Source organism: Oryza glaberrima, chromosome 3 (assembly GCF_000147395.1).
Source record: "Oryza glaberrima chromosome 3, OglaRS2, whole genome shotgun sequence".
Taxonomy (NCBI): Eukaryota; Viridiplantae; Streptophyta; class Magnoliopsida; order Poales; family Poaceae; genus Oryza; species Oryza glaberrima.
The window spans coordinates 4,040,987-4,058,654 of record NC_068328.1 but is presented as its reverse complement, the minus strand read 5'-3'; the positions used below and the strand labels follow the sequence as shown (position 1 = coordinate 4,058,654).

The 17,668-nt window shown below is 39.8% G+C and overlaps 3 protein-coding genes across 6 annotated transcripts; 2 read left to right on the top strand and 1 right to left on the bottom strand.

The window, feature by feature from the left end:
* The first annotated feature begins 929 nt into the window (after positions 1-929).
* On the top strand, positions 930-4,123 carry LOC127769026 (eukaryotic translation initiation factor 3 subunit K). Its single transcript, XM_052294719.1, has 8 exons — positions 930-1,184; positions 1,793-1,849; positions 1,936-1,986; positions 2,084-2,146; positions 2,569-2,619; positions 2,702-2,768; positions 3,313-3,395; positions 3,654-4,123. The coding sequence occupies exons 1-8, from the start codon at positions 1,077-1,079 to the stop codon at positions 3,852-3,854; spliced, it is 681 nt and encodes a 226-aa protein (XP_052150679.1). The 5' UTR covers positions 930-1,076; the 3' UTR covers positions 3,855-4,123.
* Positions 4,124-4,659: 536 nt separating this feature from the next.
* LOC127768368 (40S ribosomal protein SA-like) lies at positions 4,660-6,784 on the top strand. The gene is made up of 5 exons (XM_052293927.1): positions 4,660-4,906; positions 5,311-5,573; positions 5,664-5,861; positions 5,969-6,149; positions 6,401-6,784. The coding sequence occupies exons 1-5, from the start codon at positions 4,762-4,764 to the stop codon at positions 6,529-6,531; spliced, it is 918 nt and encodes a 305-aa protein (XP_052149887.1). The 5' UTR covers positions 4,660-4,761; the 3' UTR covers positions 6,532-6,784.
* Positions 6,785-7,588: 804 nt separating this feature from the next.
* Positions 7,589-15,881, bottom strand: LOC127766541 (phosphoinositide phosphatase SAC2). Of its 4 annotated transcripts, none has more exons than XM_052291610.1 (16): positions 15,202-15,881; positions 14,244-14,448; positions 13,978-14,143; positions 13,131-13,353; positions 12,421-12,497; positions 12,110-12,297; positions 11,931-12,025; positions 11,580-11,713; positions 11,363-11,473; positions 10,768-11,083; positions 10,348-10,469; positions 10,095-10,205; positions 9,376-9,567; positions 9,125-9,283; positions 8,858-8,939; positions 7,589-8,314 (listed from the first exon to the last, which is right to left on the bottom strand). In XM_052291610.1, exons 1-16 carry the CDS (start codon positions 15,259-15,261, stop codon positions 8,201-8,203), a joined length of 2,355 nt encoding a protein of 784 aa, XP_052147570.1. In that variant the 5' UTR covers positions 15,262-15,881; the 3' UTR covers positions 7,589-8,200. The 4 variants fall into 4 exon arrangements, with proteins under 4 accessions (XP_052147570.1, XP_052147572.1, XP_052147571.1 ...); XM_052291612.1 differs by having other exon boundaries at positions 7,589-8,311; positions 15,202-15,880; XM_052291611.1 differs by having other exon boundaries at positions 9,376-9,564; positions 15,202-15,880.
* Positions 15,882-17,668: the final 1,787 nt, after the last annotated feature.

Sequence of the window (17,668 nt, the reverse complement as noted above, 5' to 3'; positions counted from 1 at the left end):
CCATAATATAACAACCTAATACCAGATGGGATACTTTATAGTACAACGAATACGGATATGCTTTCTGTCCATATTCATTATACTATGAAGTGTCCCATCTAGTCATAGGTTTCTATATTATGGGATGGAGGGAGTATATGTTAATGAATAGGCACATATATATATATATATATATATATATATGTATAGATTAATTAACATATATATAAATACGAGCAATGCTAGAAAGTATTATAATATAAAACGGAGGAAGTAGGTGATAGGATCGTAAGGATGTTCATCATCTGTATAATTGTCCCGCATGTAAATAAGACGAAATATAATTCGTGTCATCACATCAATCGTATGTGATTGCTCGAGCGTATTTACTAGTATCAATATCATGGTTCCTACCAAACATAAATCGTCGTCATGAACTCATGGTACTTTTAATAGATTGGTATCATGGAATGAATAAAATGGTTCCACTTTTTTCTAAAGGCCCCTCTTTCATTTTTTTTTTCAAAAGTGGCAAGGCCCTGTTCTTTTCTCCAACAAAAGTTCGATAAAATTTTTGATACACGCGGTACGCTTTTCAACTGCTAAATGGTGTGTTTCGTGCGAAAACTTTCTATATGAAAGTTGCTTACAAATATCAAATTAATCTATTTTTCATCAAGTTTGTATTGATTAAAACTTAACTAATAACACCTCAATACCATCTTGTTTTACATAAAACACTTAATCTTATCTTTATCTTTATCTTTAGAAGAAAACAACACCTTTGTTAGGATTTGCAATTCTAGTTGTTGCTTATGCCACACTTTTGGTTATTAGCAGGGGTGTCCATGAAATAACCAAACCTTGGAAGGGCACATGCGCATTTCTACCAGCATCTTTTTGCATCCGCCGCACACGAAGTAGGAGTATAAGGATAGCTGAGGGACTAAAGCGAAAAAATTCGCACGAACCCGAAAACCCTTTTCTCCATCGCCTCCCCCTCCGCCGCGCCGCCACTTCTCTCCTCTCCTCCTCTCGCCGCTCCCAGGGTTTCGCGCGAGATCTACTCTAGCATTCGGGCGTTAGGGTTCCCCGAGATGGCGAGCGAGCAGGCGGCGGAGAGCTACACGGTGGAGGAGCTCGTCGCCGTGAACCCCTACAACCCCGACATCCTCAACGACCTCGAGGGCTTCGTCAACGATCAGGTAAACCCTAGCCATGGGATACTTGCGGCCCCGTTTGATTTTGTTCGTGTGATTGTTGGAATTTTGCGAAGGATTGGTCCGTGGCTGTGCTGAAAAAGCCTCGCGCCTTCTCATGTTTACATGGTCCGCAAATCGTTAAATTCTCCTATGAAAAAAAAAATCCTGATTCATATGCGCTATGGCGATAGCTAGAAATAGCAGTATTTGTGTATTTTTTTCGGGCAGACTGTAGTGGAGCACATCGTTGTGGAGGAGTTGTGAATTAAGCGGCAGCACTTGTAAAGAGAATGGTTGCTGTTTGGTACATCAATAAATCTTATTGTCAGTCATCTCAATGCTAACTGATGGATTTTCAATTGATAATATCTGTTGTCGTTGGTCATGAAAGTGGCAAGATGGAGATTTCGGTCAGATGACACACATTCATATCAATATTTGATATGCTGTTTGGCTTACGATTTATAAAGAAACAAACTCAACAGACCTTTTTTTTGTGCTCTAGCTATTGTGAGTATGTGCATGCATCTTTTGTAGCTCATCTGTTTTATTCCAGCATAAGTTTTTGGTTCTAATCCTTTCAAATTTACCGACCTTTTCTTTTCATATAGGTTTCCAACCAAACATATAACTTGGATGCAAATCTTAGTCTTCTTCGTCTGTACCAGGTGACAGTCCATCTCTGTACAAACCGCTTTTACCCATATTTTGGCTCGAGTTATATGTTTATTTAATGATGCGTTTCCCTTTGCAGTTCGAACCAGAAAGGTTGAGTGTGCAGATTGTATCTCGCATATTGATTAAGGTCAGAAACGAACTAATGTTAACATTAATAAATAAACAATGGTTTTTTGTTGATCACTTCCAACTGTTTTGCTCTCTTTATGTTGTTCTATTGACAGGCTCTCATGGCAATGCCAGGCCCGGACTTCAGCCTATGCTTATTCTTAATTCCAGAGCATGTGGTACGGAAACAATTCCCTGCCTCGTGTATATGTCGCATCAAAAACTATCTATCTAATAAAATGCTATTGCGGATGCATCTTAAATAGTATCGATACCCAGTGATCTATTTGTTTTGGTGGTGATTGCCAAATTGACCCTGAAATAACATTATCATATATGTATGCCTAGAGATGTGCAATATATATATATAATAACATGTAGTTGATGGAATAAAATCATATTCACCATGGATTTGGAATTTAAATATTTGTGCAAGGGAACAATCTTTGCCCATTTAGTCTTAGATATGTAGATATAACAGACCCGAATACTTTATACATTGTGTTTATTATAGCTGTACATCTAGTTCTTTTATTTGTTGGGCTCTGTTCTCTTATCATGTGAGTTTTGACCACTGTCCTCTATGCTCTTCTTATTTCAGCAAATGGAGGAACAGTTCAAGACGTTGATAGTTCTCTCTCACTACCTGGAGGTATGTATCTGGCTTGACTATTGTATATATGTTGAACAGTTAGTGGGATAACCACTGTTAACCGCAATCAATGTCTTTGTAGACTGCTAGGTTCCGTCAATTTTGGGATGAGGCGTCGAAGAACCGCAACATATTGGATGTTGTTCCAGGTATGTCTTGTGAAATTGGAGCCATGTTTTGTTCACACGTTGTGAAGTGGTAATTGTTGCAAGCTAGATGATTGTACTGGTATTTCCCCCTCCGTTTTCCTGATTGATTTGGCCAATTGGGTGTGACTGATAAACTGTACCTTTTCTGATTACTTTATTTCAGCATTTTCTCGCACAACTCATATTTTAGAAAGTAACTTTGTGACTTATCATCGTTTAGACGTTTACCATGTGTTTATGTGGCATGTTCATGCCCGCGTTGTCATGTAAATGAGTATGTATTAGTATCCTAGATGCCCAGAGATTGGTTACCATATCAAGCAGTCTTGAGCGAACTTCTGTTTGATTCTTTCTACTTACTACTGAGGAATTCTTTTTAATCTAACATGAACTACCTATGGATTATTTTTATGAATGTTTGCTATATTGGACACTTTCTTATGGCAATTGATATGGATTCTTTCCGTTTGACCTAATGGTGAAGTGTTTTTTTTTTTTTTTTTTGAAACACTAGTGAAGGCTTACTTAACTAATCCCTTTACAGGTTTTGAGCAGGCAATCCAATCCTATGCGATACATGTGCTCTCCTTGACATACCAGAAAGTTCCTAGGCCTGTTCTTGCGGAGGTAAATGATGTCATTTTAAATTAATTATTACACGAGTCCTCGAGGGAGCATGAGTTTTCATTCAATCCTTTTTGTTCTAAACTTTAGATGACCAAGGATTCGTGGTAATATTAAGTTTCATATTACTAATGCTACAAATATTTGTTACGCCAGAAGTGTCACCATCATCATCCAAATTTTGCTATCATTTAGGTGTTATTGGTTGCCTCACACATGGATTGTCCCTTGTTGGCTGAAACTCATTACTTTTCTTTTCAGGCCATCAACATTGAGGGTCTTGCATTGGACAAGTTCCTGGAGCACCATATTGCAAACTCCGGTTGGGTGATCGAGAAGGGTGCACGATCTCAGCTGATTGTCCTTCCACGCAACGAGTTCAATCACCCTGAGCTCAAGAAGAACACAGCTGAAACTGTTCCGTTCGAGCATGTAACTCGCATATTCCCTGTCCTTAGCTGAGTCAACAACCAGACCAACTGAGATTTTGCATTACAGAACTTCTGAGCGCGTGAAGATACTCTGGGCGCATCTGTTTTCTCTGCTGTGATGTACTGCGTTTTGATATGCCTGTTTTAGCTAAACAAGTCAATTCTAGTGACGATCCGAGCGTCATATCTGCCTAGTTATGTTTATGTAAGCATTCTGCCATGATATTACATTGTTGGCAAGATATTTTATCAGGTCAGAGCAAAATTTTGCATAGCGGCCGTGTTCGGCTTTGGGCACAACTCGATCTTCCATTTACCACGAGATTACAACCATTCCTCGTTGTCAGATTTTTGCGATTGCTAGTGTTCTGTTGCGTAGGGGACTCATTGTGAAAAAAAAAAAAACCGTATGTGGTCGGTGTAAAAACGGATTGGTTTTAGCCTATTTTTTCGTACGGAGTTGGCTTGTAGTAGTTGCATTTTTTTTTACCAGTTTTCGTTTAGTTTTCCGCAAAAGTGGGGAGTGGTTTTGACTTCCAAAAACAGGATAATAAACTCTTATTACCACAAGCATCTCTTAGAAAAAACAAATATGTATATCATTTCATCGAGCGAAACAGCTTGGATATCGATTTTTGTTGTCGCTGGCAAAAGAAACCGCCCAAATTCATATTGAGGAAAAAGGAGTAAATTCACATGAACAGGGGGTCTTTCTGCAAAAAGAAAAAAAACTTGGGCCGGCCCATGCACACCCTGGCCCAAGGAGAGTCGCTGCCTCACCTAAACGCCAATTAGGGTTTTCAGGGGGGCGGAGATAATGACATAAAAGCCCCTCTCCTTCCTCCTCCCTTCTCCTTCGCGCCGCCACTCTCTCCGAGCTCTCGCCTCTCCTCCTCCCCCGTCTTCCCTTCGCGCGCGCCACCCCCACACACGCGACCATGGCGGCAGCGGCAGGAGGCGCAGCGCGGGCGCTGTCGCAGGCGGAGCAGGACGTGCAGATGATGCTCGCCGCCGACGTCCACCTCGGCACCAAGAACTGCGACTTCCAGATGGAGCGCTACGTCTACAAGCGCCGCTCCGATGGTACGCATGCACCCACCCCCACCTACAGGCATCTCACCCGGCTCTGCTTGTTCGTCGATGCTCACAGCTAGCCATTACAATGTTCTTGCCATGAGATTTCCTACGTAGGATAGGTTTACCATGTTCTTGCCACTAGATTTCCTAGGTTGGATTGGTGTGGATTGTGCACTTGTATCATAGTGCTCGCCTTTGTTCATGCTTTGTTAGTATCCTAGCTTTAGCTAAGTATCCAACTTGTTGTTGTGAGCTAGAATTATTACGGCATGGTGCTCAACTTGATCTGATTTCGTGTCATATCGTGTGTGTGGCATAGTTGCATTGCAACCTGTTGCAAGGTATGCTGCTGTTCTTTTGGGAGGGGATCTTGAATATGAATACGTGAACATCGTTGCTGCAATTCATAGGTATCTACATCATCAATCTCGGCAAGACATGGGAGAAGCTGCAGCTCGCGGCGAGGGTGATTGTTGCCATTGAGAACCCCCAGGACATCATTGTCCAGTCGGCCCGCCCCTACGGCCAGCGCGCTGTCCTCAAGTTCGCGCAGTACACTGGCGCGCACGCCATTGCTGGAAGGCATACGCCTGGTACATTTACCAATCAGCTCCAGACCTCCTTCAGCGAGCCCCGTCTGCTCATCCTCACCGACCCAAGGACCGATCACCAGGTGAAAATGATCACCATGTCACAGTACTACCGTTGGTGAATTGGGTATAGTATTGTTAACTGATCGTGTTATCCTGAATTATGTTTGCAGCCAATCAAGGAGTCTGCTCTGGGAAACATCCCGACCATTGCCTTCTGTGACACCGATTCCCCAATGCGGTATGTCGATATCGGCATCCCGGCCAACAACAAGGGGAGGAACAGCATTGGGTGCCTGTTCTGGCTCTTGGCTAGGATGGTTCTGCAGATGAGGGGTACTATCCTCCCTGGCCACAAGTGGGATGTTATGGTATGCGGTGCTATTACTTTTTCGAGAACACGTTGACATTGGAAGCGCATTCATGAAGATAATTTCATATCTTTTGTATGTTTATACGCTGAGTATGTCTTTTCCAGGTCGATCTGTTTTTCTACAGAGACCCTGAGGAGGCCAAGGAGCAGGAGGAGGAAGCTCCAGCACAAGACTTTGCTGCCATCACTGATTACACCGCACCTGAACAATGGTCTGCTGACCAGTGGACCTCTGATGTGGCTGCTCCCCCAGCGGCTACCGTTGGTGATTGGGGCGCAGCTCCAGGTTTGTGGTTTATCCCCTTCTAATATATTTATATTTTTAACCGGGTATATAACTGTTGTGGACCTCTGAATTTTGTTCTTGTGATGCTAAAAATTTCATATCATTGGAATATTCTTTAAAAAAACTGTTGTGCTGATTGCTGCTCATACTGTTAGTAATTGTCTCTTTGTTTTCCTGCATAGGCTGTAAAATTTACATGCCTTAAGCGCTTGTACTAACTTGGAACTGATCATTCTCCCTTTCTGTGGCAGCTCCAGTTGCTGCTGCCGAAGGATGGGATCAAGCAGGAGCACCCGTAGCCACTGAAGCCGCCGTCGTTCCACCGGTTGCGCCTACTGGATGGGACCCGGCAGCTCAACCAGCTGCTCAAGGCTGGGATTAGACTAGGCAATCACTTTGAGATGTCTTCCGCAGCTTAAGTTAAATATTTCCCGAGGCATGAAAGAACACCCAAAATCCAATGTGATCATCTATAGCTACACCATGAACTCAACTGTTTTTAGGAATTTCTAGCTGAACCTTTGTTGTTTGTCCGTCCCTATTTCGAACAACAATGCTGTGAGGGTGAGCTCGGCAAGATGTGTGGTATATGTTAAGCTTTCTACTTTTGTCCTAAGTTTATTCTGTAGCGTTTATATCAATCTTTTCCTCGGTGCAATGGCATGGTTCTATACGCTCAGTTTGTTATTCAAATCTGGTACTTGTACAGTTTGAGAAATGTTGTGCGGAAACAAAAACAATTTCCCAAGACGTGAATGCATTTTATCCTTTCTAATCTCACCTAAACAGACGTGCTGCCTCACTGAAACTTGGTTCTAAGGGCTCTACTCTACTGATGTACGTGTAAAACAGATTTACCATGCATTTCAAAACCTGAAAAATCCTAGGAAATAGCTTTTTTTTTTTTTAGGGGGGGGGGGGGGGGTGGGGGGGGTGGGGGTATTCCTATTGGTTCGAAATCGTATAAACTCAAGGCGTGCAAAGGTTTCCTTGGGCTAACGGACATTGGTCCTCAGGTACAACGGCAGAAAGGAGCTTGACTGCAAGACTCATCTGTCGAGCAAAGACGAAAGTCGGCCTTGGTGATCCGACAATGCTGAGTGAAAAGGCCGTCGCTCAATGGATAAAAAAGTTTTAATTATGTTTCTCTTTCAAATTAAAGGGGCCCTAGCGACCAAACGATTTTCCTAAAACTCAAAAGATACAACCAAAGTATTGCAGCAGTTGCACAAACCTGTACCTTGATTCGTAAATATAGTAATTTCCCATCATGTTGCAACAGCACTCCCATTCATCATGGAGTTCAGGGTTCATGCAAGACGATACTGGTAACACGAAACAGCAGGACCCCAGAAGAAAATTAGTTCATGCATCAGGTGCAATTTCATACATCTCTGGAAAGGAAAAAAAAAACACACACAACCAGGCTGACTGAAACATTGGCTTGACAACTCATTTCCTCCTGTACCGTGTGGCCTGTTAGATTGTCTCGCAATCATTACCGTGTTGCCAACGATTAGTGTATTTTGTACAGTAAAGACTGAAAAGGCAAGTTCCATACAGAGAGCAAGTAAAGTAAAAATTGGTAAATATGTATAATACTATAACATATTTACAACAGGGATTAGCATTTCCATTTTTTTTTCATTTTTGTTTGAGAAGTTCTTTTTTCTGTTTTATCCTTTTCCTATAACATATTGCCAAAGATTCTAACTAAGCTAACCCTTGCAAAGAATGTGATATATGTTTCTCCTATTTATTGTCTTCAGTATGGTCAATTCTTCTTCACCATAGAAATTCAATCGTGTACCTCAACCGAATCGAGTCAGAATGGTTTCATATTCCCCAATGGATTGTCATCTTTGACCACTTTCTCTGGGCAAACCAAGTTGATGTTTCTTCCATTTGTTGTGATGATCTCTTCGATCACGAGACCGTTGCAGTTTGCAGCAGATGCAGCTTGACTTCGAGTGTTTCCTTTGATGTAGCTGCGATAGCTTCTGCTGTTGAATCCTTTTGCTGAGATGTCACCAAGACAAAATTTTATAGCTCTAGTAGCAAAGCATGCCTCCGCCATCCACCCAATGCGCGAAGCGGTCAGAGTAGTCACGGATGTCTGACATTTGGCTGCTTGAGCGTGACAGATCTGTGTCATCTCTTCCCTGCTAAGGAGGAAAAGTTTCAATATCAATAAATGTACAGAGTAAATGCCTGATGACAGAAAGAACGCGTCGATAGATTACATTTGAAAAATGTAAAATCTGGGTTGGAACAAAACAAATGTACAGCAAGCTTGAGTGGCATATATCTCTACTATTATAAAAATTGAAGATGTTTTTGCCGGTATATTGGTACGTCATCCGCGTATGAGTCGGTTTTCAAGTCCGTTCGCTTTTGGAAATACAAATCCGTATTTGAGACGGTTTTGAGTCAATTTGTAAGTTCGTTCGCTTTTAGAAATACAGAAGAAATCGTATAAGAAATCTCTTTAAAAACTCACATACTAACTTGAGACGATCGGACACCTAATTACAGCTCATGATTTTCTAACAAAATATATATCCAAGCGAATTTAACACAGTGAATTTCATCTTAACTCGATATAATAATAATAATATTATTATTATTATTAAAATAGCCTTTACCCGTTGCAACGCACGGGCATTTTTTCTAGTAATTTTAAAAAGAAAAGAGGGGAAAAGACTGACCTCATCATTGTGTCCCTGTTCACTGTATGATGTAGTTGATTCAATACTGACAACATCCATAGGTGAATTGATGAGTGATGACCTGTAAATGAGTTTGAAACATCTTATTACCGTTAACCATTACAGCAGTTCCCTCCAAAAAAATGAAATAAAATACTATAGTGTGAGTAATATAACATCTCAGCCTAGAATTCACTCCTTTAGTTGCCAGATCAAGGGAATAGAATTTGTGCAGTTGGATATACAAATAAATCACAGATGTGTTACCTCTCATAAATTTCCTCCTCACAAGAATTTCCTGAAGATGATAACAGATCAAGATCAAGAAAGTTTGAAGAGTGCAATTCAGGATAACCCAATCTTCTCAAATAATTCTGCCGCTCTTCTGAAATTGAGTGTCTCCCAGACAATGTGCTATAGTTTGTACTGAACATGAGAAAAATGCAGTTAGTTCATAGTATGGACAATCTGAAGTTCTCCAACAACCACCAATTCGTTTTCAAACAAGGATAGAGCACCTGGAGCACGGGTTAGGTTCTATAGAGATCTCTGGTGCAGAATCAGAAGGTTCTCTAATATCCTCCAGTGGTTGCATTGGGAGCAAGTCTGAGCTTGTGTTGTTTTTTCCAACATTACAGTCAGATACAGGTCCACCAGTGTTGTCACATAAAATATTACCGTCCGATAACGACCTCTTTATGAATGATCTGCTGATATGAAATATGGATGTTACTAAACTAGACATGGAAATTCCAAAATTCAATAAAATAATATAACAAAAACAAAGTACAATTGGCAGAACCACTAATTGACCAGATTCTAGATAGCTTGGGTAACCCAACACATCATTATATCAGCAATTAATACCAAGATAGGTTCTACCTTAAGCTAATCAACATATTATATTCTAGATCATTGATTATCATTACTAGGTGGAACATCCAAATATAAGTTCTCTGTGTGAATGAAAGGCTCTCACACCCTTATTAATTTGCAGTTCCAAGACAAAGTTTTAGTATTGTTCAATCCAAATGAGCAAACAGGCAGCTAGAGCAAAATAAAATGGTGACACCTTTTGAATTTATAACATGGATTGAGAAGTGAACAGTGTCAGATTTACTTGGAATCTTTCATATTCCATATGATTGTCTGGTAAACTGTCTAAATATAAGCTGAAGTTGTACTGCATATTACAGCTTTCTGAACAACATTTCTTAATGGAAATTGACTTCAGTACCTCCCAGTTTCTTCAGTTAAAGTTCCTTGCCTGCCAATGTTGTAATGCTGATCTGAGTCCAATTTCCAAAGCGCAGGTTTTCCTTCTTGTGGTTGGAAATGACCCAAGAACCTGCAATTCTAAAGTCAGACAGACCCGTTTGTGGTAATATACTAGAGCGATACCAACAGCTCCCATGGTTCTGTCATATAATTTTCTCCGAGAATTCTGCCTATTGTACATGTATAGAGTAATACAGACATGAGAAGCTTACACATTTATAGAATCCTGCTTCTCAGGATCAGTGTAGGCATTACTGTAGTAGCGCTGAAGGGTCCGGAGGAACTCCTGAGATTGTGTTGCTGCCTTCCATTGGCCTCTTTGCTCACAGAAGATCTGTAACATATATCAGCAGTATGGAGTACTCAGACAGTCAGACTAATAACTCAAAAGAGAAGTTTGGACTTTTGGGGTGTAAAGAAAAAAAATCTTTAGAAGAAAAATAATATTATGACTATTGACTTCACCGCCAATTAAGAAGAAAAATCGCTTTGAAAGAAACAAAAATAGGATAATTGAATAAGAATATGAAGAAGGGTTTAATGAAAGATGCATTTGTTTGAGAATTGTATTACACAGTAGAGGAAGCACAAATTATGCTCCAACGAGTCAGTAAATAGAATTAAGCAAGTACCTTGTTGTGAGCAGCAGAGCCACCATATTGAATAGCTAGCGTATCACCCATCCGTTCATAGAAATCCATAAGATCATCGGCCAAAGGAGCATGCAATTCAATTGTAGGGGTTTCATTGAGCTGGAGCACATGAAGTTGACGCCCTACAGCAGCTAAGCCATACGCAAACTGTGCAACATTTGTGCGGTCCAAGCAGTCTATGCAGTTAGTCCTGAGGACACCCTTTTGCAGTAAAAGAGGTACTAGCTTAGTCGCACATAAATTTTGATCCTGGATGCTTTCGATGTCACCTGAGTTGGCAACAGCTCCTTGTCCACTGATGCATTTAAAAAGAAAAAAAATGCATTAGTACTGTTAAGTGAGCTCATAAGATAAGACCAAATAGGAGAGCAGCTACTCCCAATTGTTCCAAAAGCTGCCTTATTTGTGTGTTCTACTGTTCTCCAAGGCACAGCTTTGACTAATCCAAAGAATGAATATGTTACAGGGTAACATCATGAAGGAACATTTTTTGACAAACAACATCAGGTAGTTTCTGGTGGCCAGGCAAAATTTTAATATAACTCTTATAACTCTTAAGTAGGCCAAATGTTACCTTGATGCATCCTCATACTTTGATGTAGTTATCTCACAGTGGAGGAAGTCAGTTAGATCCAACACATCTGATGCTACCTTGTTCAACAGCGAAAGCACATTGGTACCTTTCCTGTAAATAGCACTTAGTACTTAACATCGTAGGCAATTTACAAGTAATTACAAGCTTGAATCCTAATGGCTTGGATATAAGATTTCCTTGGAGTACGATACACTACCTTCTAGAAAGCTTACTCAGATCCATGTGTAAAAACTTTAGACGTTTGTCATCTGGCAGCCCCTTGTTAATATAATGTATAGCCTTTGCGAATTCTGCACGGAGCAAAGATTCACGAGGTTTCTTCTCACGAGTCTGAAAAAAATACAAGGGACCCGAAATGGATATTAGAACTCCAGATTGATAACAAAGAACATAAGGTCGTCAATATGGCAATTAAATTTCCTTTTCAGAAAAAAATTATTGCAATTAAATTGATAGATATATAAGTCAGTAGTGATTCACATGTAAACTATCAAAAAAAAAATCCATCAGAGAATAAACCAAATTTGTATTCCACACTTATTCTCACCTTGATCAAGTTTAAGATAATTATTGGGTTCCCATATCTAAGTGCAAGGTTCTCAAAATGAAGGCGAGTTGTCTTGTAGTCTACATCCGGTTTCACTGCAGGTAGCAAGGTGATTGGAGTATTAGAGAAGACAGTCTACAGATGGCAAATGCATGACAGACTGACAGTCTAGAACTTACGTATGATATCTGGCCTAATGTTGAGTCTTGAAGTTTCCTGAAACCATATAAGAGGTATGGATCCTCTATGTTGTACAACAGATGATATCTGATGTGGTATTTCATCTGGTGTGTCCTCAAAAACAATTTGTTCAGTCTCAACATCATTGGCAACCCTACCCTTTTCATTAACACCTCTTTTCAAGAATCTGTATTTGAAAATGACATGCAAAATTAACATTGTAAGATCAGGCGACATAGATTACATTGTTTAGGCTCCATTCTTTTCAACATAAATTAGGGTGCTAAACCCAAAGGATTGTAATAAAAACCTGGTTCCAGCAAAATGACGTGAGCGCCTTGCTATAAGTGTCAACCAGAATTCCTTCCCAGCTACTGAGAGCTTTGACTGTGCAACAAAATATGTTTAACATGGCTCTGTGTATAATACTTGACAGATGAAAGTATGAAACACAGTACTTACATAATGAAAATGCAAATAGAGTAGCAATAAGAAGTTCCTATTTATCAGAAACATTTAGAACTGCCAATCATACATGTCCTAATTCAAAGGTCTTCAACCAGGACCAAAGAACCTCAACGGCACAACGCTTACCGTTTAATAAACATTACAGATAAGTATAAATAGCGCTGTAATTTCACATCTAAGCATTGGTTTGCTAAGACTGCACAAAGGGGAATTTAACAACTTAGGAAAAGCATTAACAGTCTGCTGAGACTTACGAGCAAAATTTTCGACTCGGGAAAGCCTCAAGAAGCTCAAACTGATAAATGTCAGCAGGTTATACAAAGCCATGCCTTTGCAAACCCTTTATTTCGAGCTTTCACTACATGTCAGGTCACACATTGTGGAGTAAAACACAAAAGTTAGTGGGATGGCATTGAGTTAGCAGTATCCCTACTTGTGGTCTTCGTTGATGAATAGACAGTGCTGGATATGCATAAGCTCATCAATTAGAGATGAAAAGAATGGATCGCATAAAATGCAGTATCGGAGACTTAGAATGTTGCAGCAGAATACCTGTTTAAAAAATCCATGGATTAAGGCAACAGTCCACGTTGTATTCTTGAGATGGTTCCGGATAGCTCGAGACAGAAACTCGTTCCAAACAAACATTGTCTCATAAACAACTTGCCCAGTATTCTTGTCAGTTATGTTCTTCTGAAGGCTGCGCATGATATTGTAAGAGTAGCTGAAGAAGAAGTCTTTCGAGAGATCGACCGAGCAAAGGAGCCGTTTATATCTACAAAAAGTGAAAGGTAAAAATATAAATATCCGCAGACAATAGAAATGAGAAAAACTCTAGATATAGTATATTTAGAATCATACTAAGAAGAATATTAGTGGATCAAAGAAATTCGAAACAATTCTATATACCTCTGACCTTATGAACACCACACACAATGCTCAGAACTGCAAGAATTGACGTATGCACCGACCGTATGAGTAGGGTGCATATTATTATCAACAAGAAAATTGTATACTTAAAGGCAAAGTGATATTAATTGCACACACAGAACAACTGGAATTGCCCAGGTTCAACTACAAGCGTGAATATATGAACAAAAACTTATCTGAAAGATATGCAGATAGACACACGCACACAAAAGAAAATTGTCATAGAAAAGAAAAACGTGAAATCAAGGACACTTTGGCGCCGATAGTGCACATTGTCTCATCACAATGTAGCAAACGAATGAACTGAAATATTACGAGAAGGAAAACTACAAAAGGATAAATGAATACAAGCACTATGATATGTCCAGATACAAAACAAAGCAAGCTGGCATCTTTCATATTGCTAGGAACCAGCGATGGATTTACAACAGGCAAAGCACAATATTTACACATAGAAAAAATGAAAGACCTGTTCTCATCCCTAGAATAAGCCACGTTGGGCCACACAATAGGACTTGGAATTGCAATCAATTCGCTCTTGCCGACAGAATATATTTCATGACCGCAGATTGTACCAACTTTCCTTCTTCTGGTAATTAGAACCATGTAATAAGGGCCAAGAAATTTTATAAAACCTGAGTAAAGCAAAGATGGAGTAAATGTTATAATTTGAAGTTTTGAACTACCAGGAAGTTTGATCAATAAACTATGGTATCTCAGTTCCTGTTTCATTACCAACTATTCCATAGCATTTCGTGACAAATTTCAGTCCACCAGTCAATCTATTCCCCTCATGAATTCGCCACAGCAGTTCTTGGCATTCATTCTCTGTGTAACTTGTATGATCTTCCTCAATTTCCAGCTCAGTAGGCTCCATCCTGTCAATCTTCAGCACCCTCCATAGAGTCCTTGTCTTGTCCCTTCCGATAAGATAAAATTTCTACAACAAAAGATCAAACTCATGTCAACTCAACAAAAGTTAAACAAGGGATAATTTTTAGAACAACTTTAGACATCAACACTCCCTTGTAGCAATGAAACAGTCATTGAGGAAGAAAAATAGCTCCAATAAATTGTTGCTGTACAAATAGAGAAACCTTGGTTTCTGCATCACGAAGCTGAAAGCTAACTACGCGTTGAAAATCCCAATATATATACAGTAATGCACAAGATCAGCTCAAACAATGTATTTTGGCACTAGCATAGCAGGATTCAATTACACATTCGTGGGCAAACAACACGGCGGTTCAGCATCCATCAATAAACAAAATCTTTTTTAGATAATGCTGATTAAACAAGATCATCAGAAAGCAAATGTTTAATCTGCCTGAAAAACGATAGCCCCCTTTAAGAAAATATCCCCCCTTTATAAGTTCTTTTTTTAAACTCTCTTCTCCCCTGCAAAAGAAAACAAAAGGAGGGATCTTCCCTCACCTTTTTGCAGCCTTTTACCCTATAACAAAAACGAAGCGAACCAATCATAAAGGAGATCCCTCACACAGACAGTGAGGACATTAAATCACTCAAGAATCTAATCAACCATAAACGAACAAAAACACAGCCATTATAACAAAGTAAAGCGCGTGAGCTTCAATTGCTGACACAAAGATCTCTCCATATATATGAAACCTACAACCCAATTCAAACCAAATCAAAACGATGAGAAAACAAAATTTTGCAAGAGGATCCCTACCGATCTGGTCTCGTAGAGCCGAAACTTCTGAAGGAATTTGTCGCCCGCCATAGCCTCCATCAGATCAGATCAGCAAAGCAAACCACACGACCACCGCGAAATCCAAACCAAGAAAATTCAGAGGGGAAAAACAACTCCGCGTAGTTCAGCTCCTTGTCGGCTGCTTCAAATAGAGCATCCTGCTCGAGCACACCAAATGCTCCAGGGAGAAAATCCAACCAAATCTCTCACCTCTCGGATCAGGAACGCACCAACAACGCCCAGAGAACCACTCAGACAGATCGAAATCGATCCAATTCCCCCCAAGATACCCCCAGAAAGGGCGCACCTTTGGATCTCCAATAGATGCAAAACACCCGTAAAATGGGATTAAATCGAGCCAAAATCAGCGGGCTCGTCAGCAGCAACAAGACGACGAAATCACGCGTAAAAACGAGAGCTTTGGCCGCCCAGAGGGGGGAAGAGAAGGATCGTAAATAGGAGTAGGCAAAATTCCCTGTGCAAGAATGGATTTTTGTGAGAGATAGGGAGGAGAGGATGCGAGGAAGGAGGAGAGGGGGGGAAGACGATGGCCACAAGAAGCTTGCGACGACGCCGTCGTCCACAAAAACACGCAGAGAAGGGGAGAAAACGCGAGAGTGGAAGGGGGCTAATACAAATCAATCAATCATTGCCGCAACCGCATCTCCTTGAGCTGGATTTATATATACTTTCTTCCTTTTCTTTCTTTCTTTCTTTCTTTTTTTTGCTACTAGTGAGCAACTTTGCTTTGTTTTGTTTTGTGCTGTCCAAGAGGAAACTGGTAAATGCCATCTTTTTGTTGCATACGACGAGGTAACAGTGAACATTATGAGAAATTCAGGATGCAGATTTTGTTTTTCATTACAGAGAAGAATGTGTTGTTTGTAATAAATGAATAATAAGTTAATAGTATGTAAAAATGATGTACTCCCTCCGGTTTCGTTACAGAGGAGAATGTGATCTTTTACTGAATGGAATATAAATTACTACTAGGATATGTGGGTCAGTTTTTTCGCCGAATAACTGAATGACTGAATAGTTGATTGAATAATCACTAATACGAGAGTAAAAATAAATGAATTAACTATTATAATGTTAAAAGTAGATTTAAAATATTTTAAAAAAATTATATATATATAAAAAGTTCTTTTCTGAAGCTCGCACGGTTTAGAAGCCCATGAAGTATACCACTGTCGCTCAATGCATCCTTAAAAAAAATACACATCCTACAAGTAGTATAATTAACTGTCGACGATAAATGGAAGTTAGGAATAGCTCAACACATCTAACCTAAGTAGATATTGTATATAAAAGGTATAATTGACTAAAGCAATGATGTAGTATTCAGAAACCTCTACTTACAGATCTGAATCTGAACTTACTTTTTTATTTCCATTTATGAATGAGGAAATACTAACCAAAAAAAAAAAAAGAACTGAAAGGCATAACGCAAGCTACTGAATAGAATGACCAGAATATGCTTAGGCTGGACTTCAACTAACAGAGCATCAGAGTGGAGTACTTTCAGGTAATAGTGCGAGCATCCATATGGCATTCTTTTATTCAAATACTGACAAGAATGACTGTGGGTTCATGCAAGATGCCATCTCTTGAAAAAGTTTGAAGCACACAAAGGAAGTACTTCAACTTATTTTCCTTGTGAAAAGCTGCATATCCATCCAATAATAATTAGATTAAGATAATCCCCTTTTCAATATGCACTTGTTGCAGAATAGCATGTACCCCATGAAGCATATGAATATTCCACTAGGAGGAACTGTTCTTACCAAATCTATCATTGGCACAATTTACGGTCTATCAGGATTCAGGTATAACTACTTCAATTAAAAACGAAGTTTTTGTTCCCTTTACATGTGTGGAGTGAACAGCATCACCGGTCTATTCTCCAGGACCACTCACCCTTTCATCACCCAACTCTCAAATTGCAGCAGATGTGTTCAAGAAAACGAACATCGTCCAGAATAGTCTACCAAATTAATGAGCCAGTGTACATGCATTTTCTTTTTCTTTCATTTCTTTTTTTAGTTTTTGATTTGGACAAAGATCTTATCCATACAATCGAGGACTCACTCATGACAAGCAGCAAGTCTATTACCATTAGATATTATCAACCCCGAGTAAACCACAGTACTTATCTCAACATTATCACATCACTGGCATCAACATCACCGTGCATGATCCTAACCCAGCTTTTTTTTTTTTACATTACCTTTTAACCCAGCTGCCTGCTGGATTCTAGACAAGTGTTGCATCCAGATCATCTCGGACACATATGAGGCACGAGATGGTTAATCTCGTACATGCGTTTGTCAAGGCCTTTTTGACACCTCCTCCTCTTCCTCTTCTTCTTCCAATCTTTTGACCTCTTTTTGTGCATGTTGTTGTTGCAACTTTGTAGGCACTGGAGAGTGTGACTTTGTGGGGT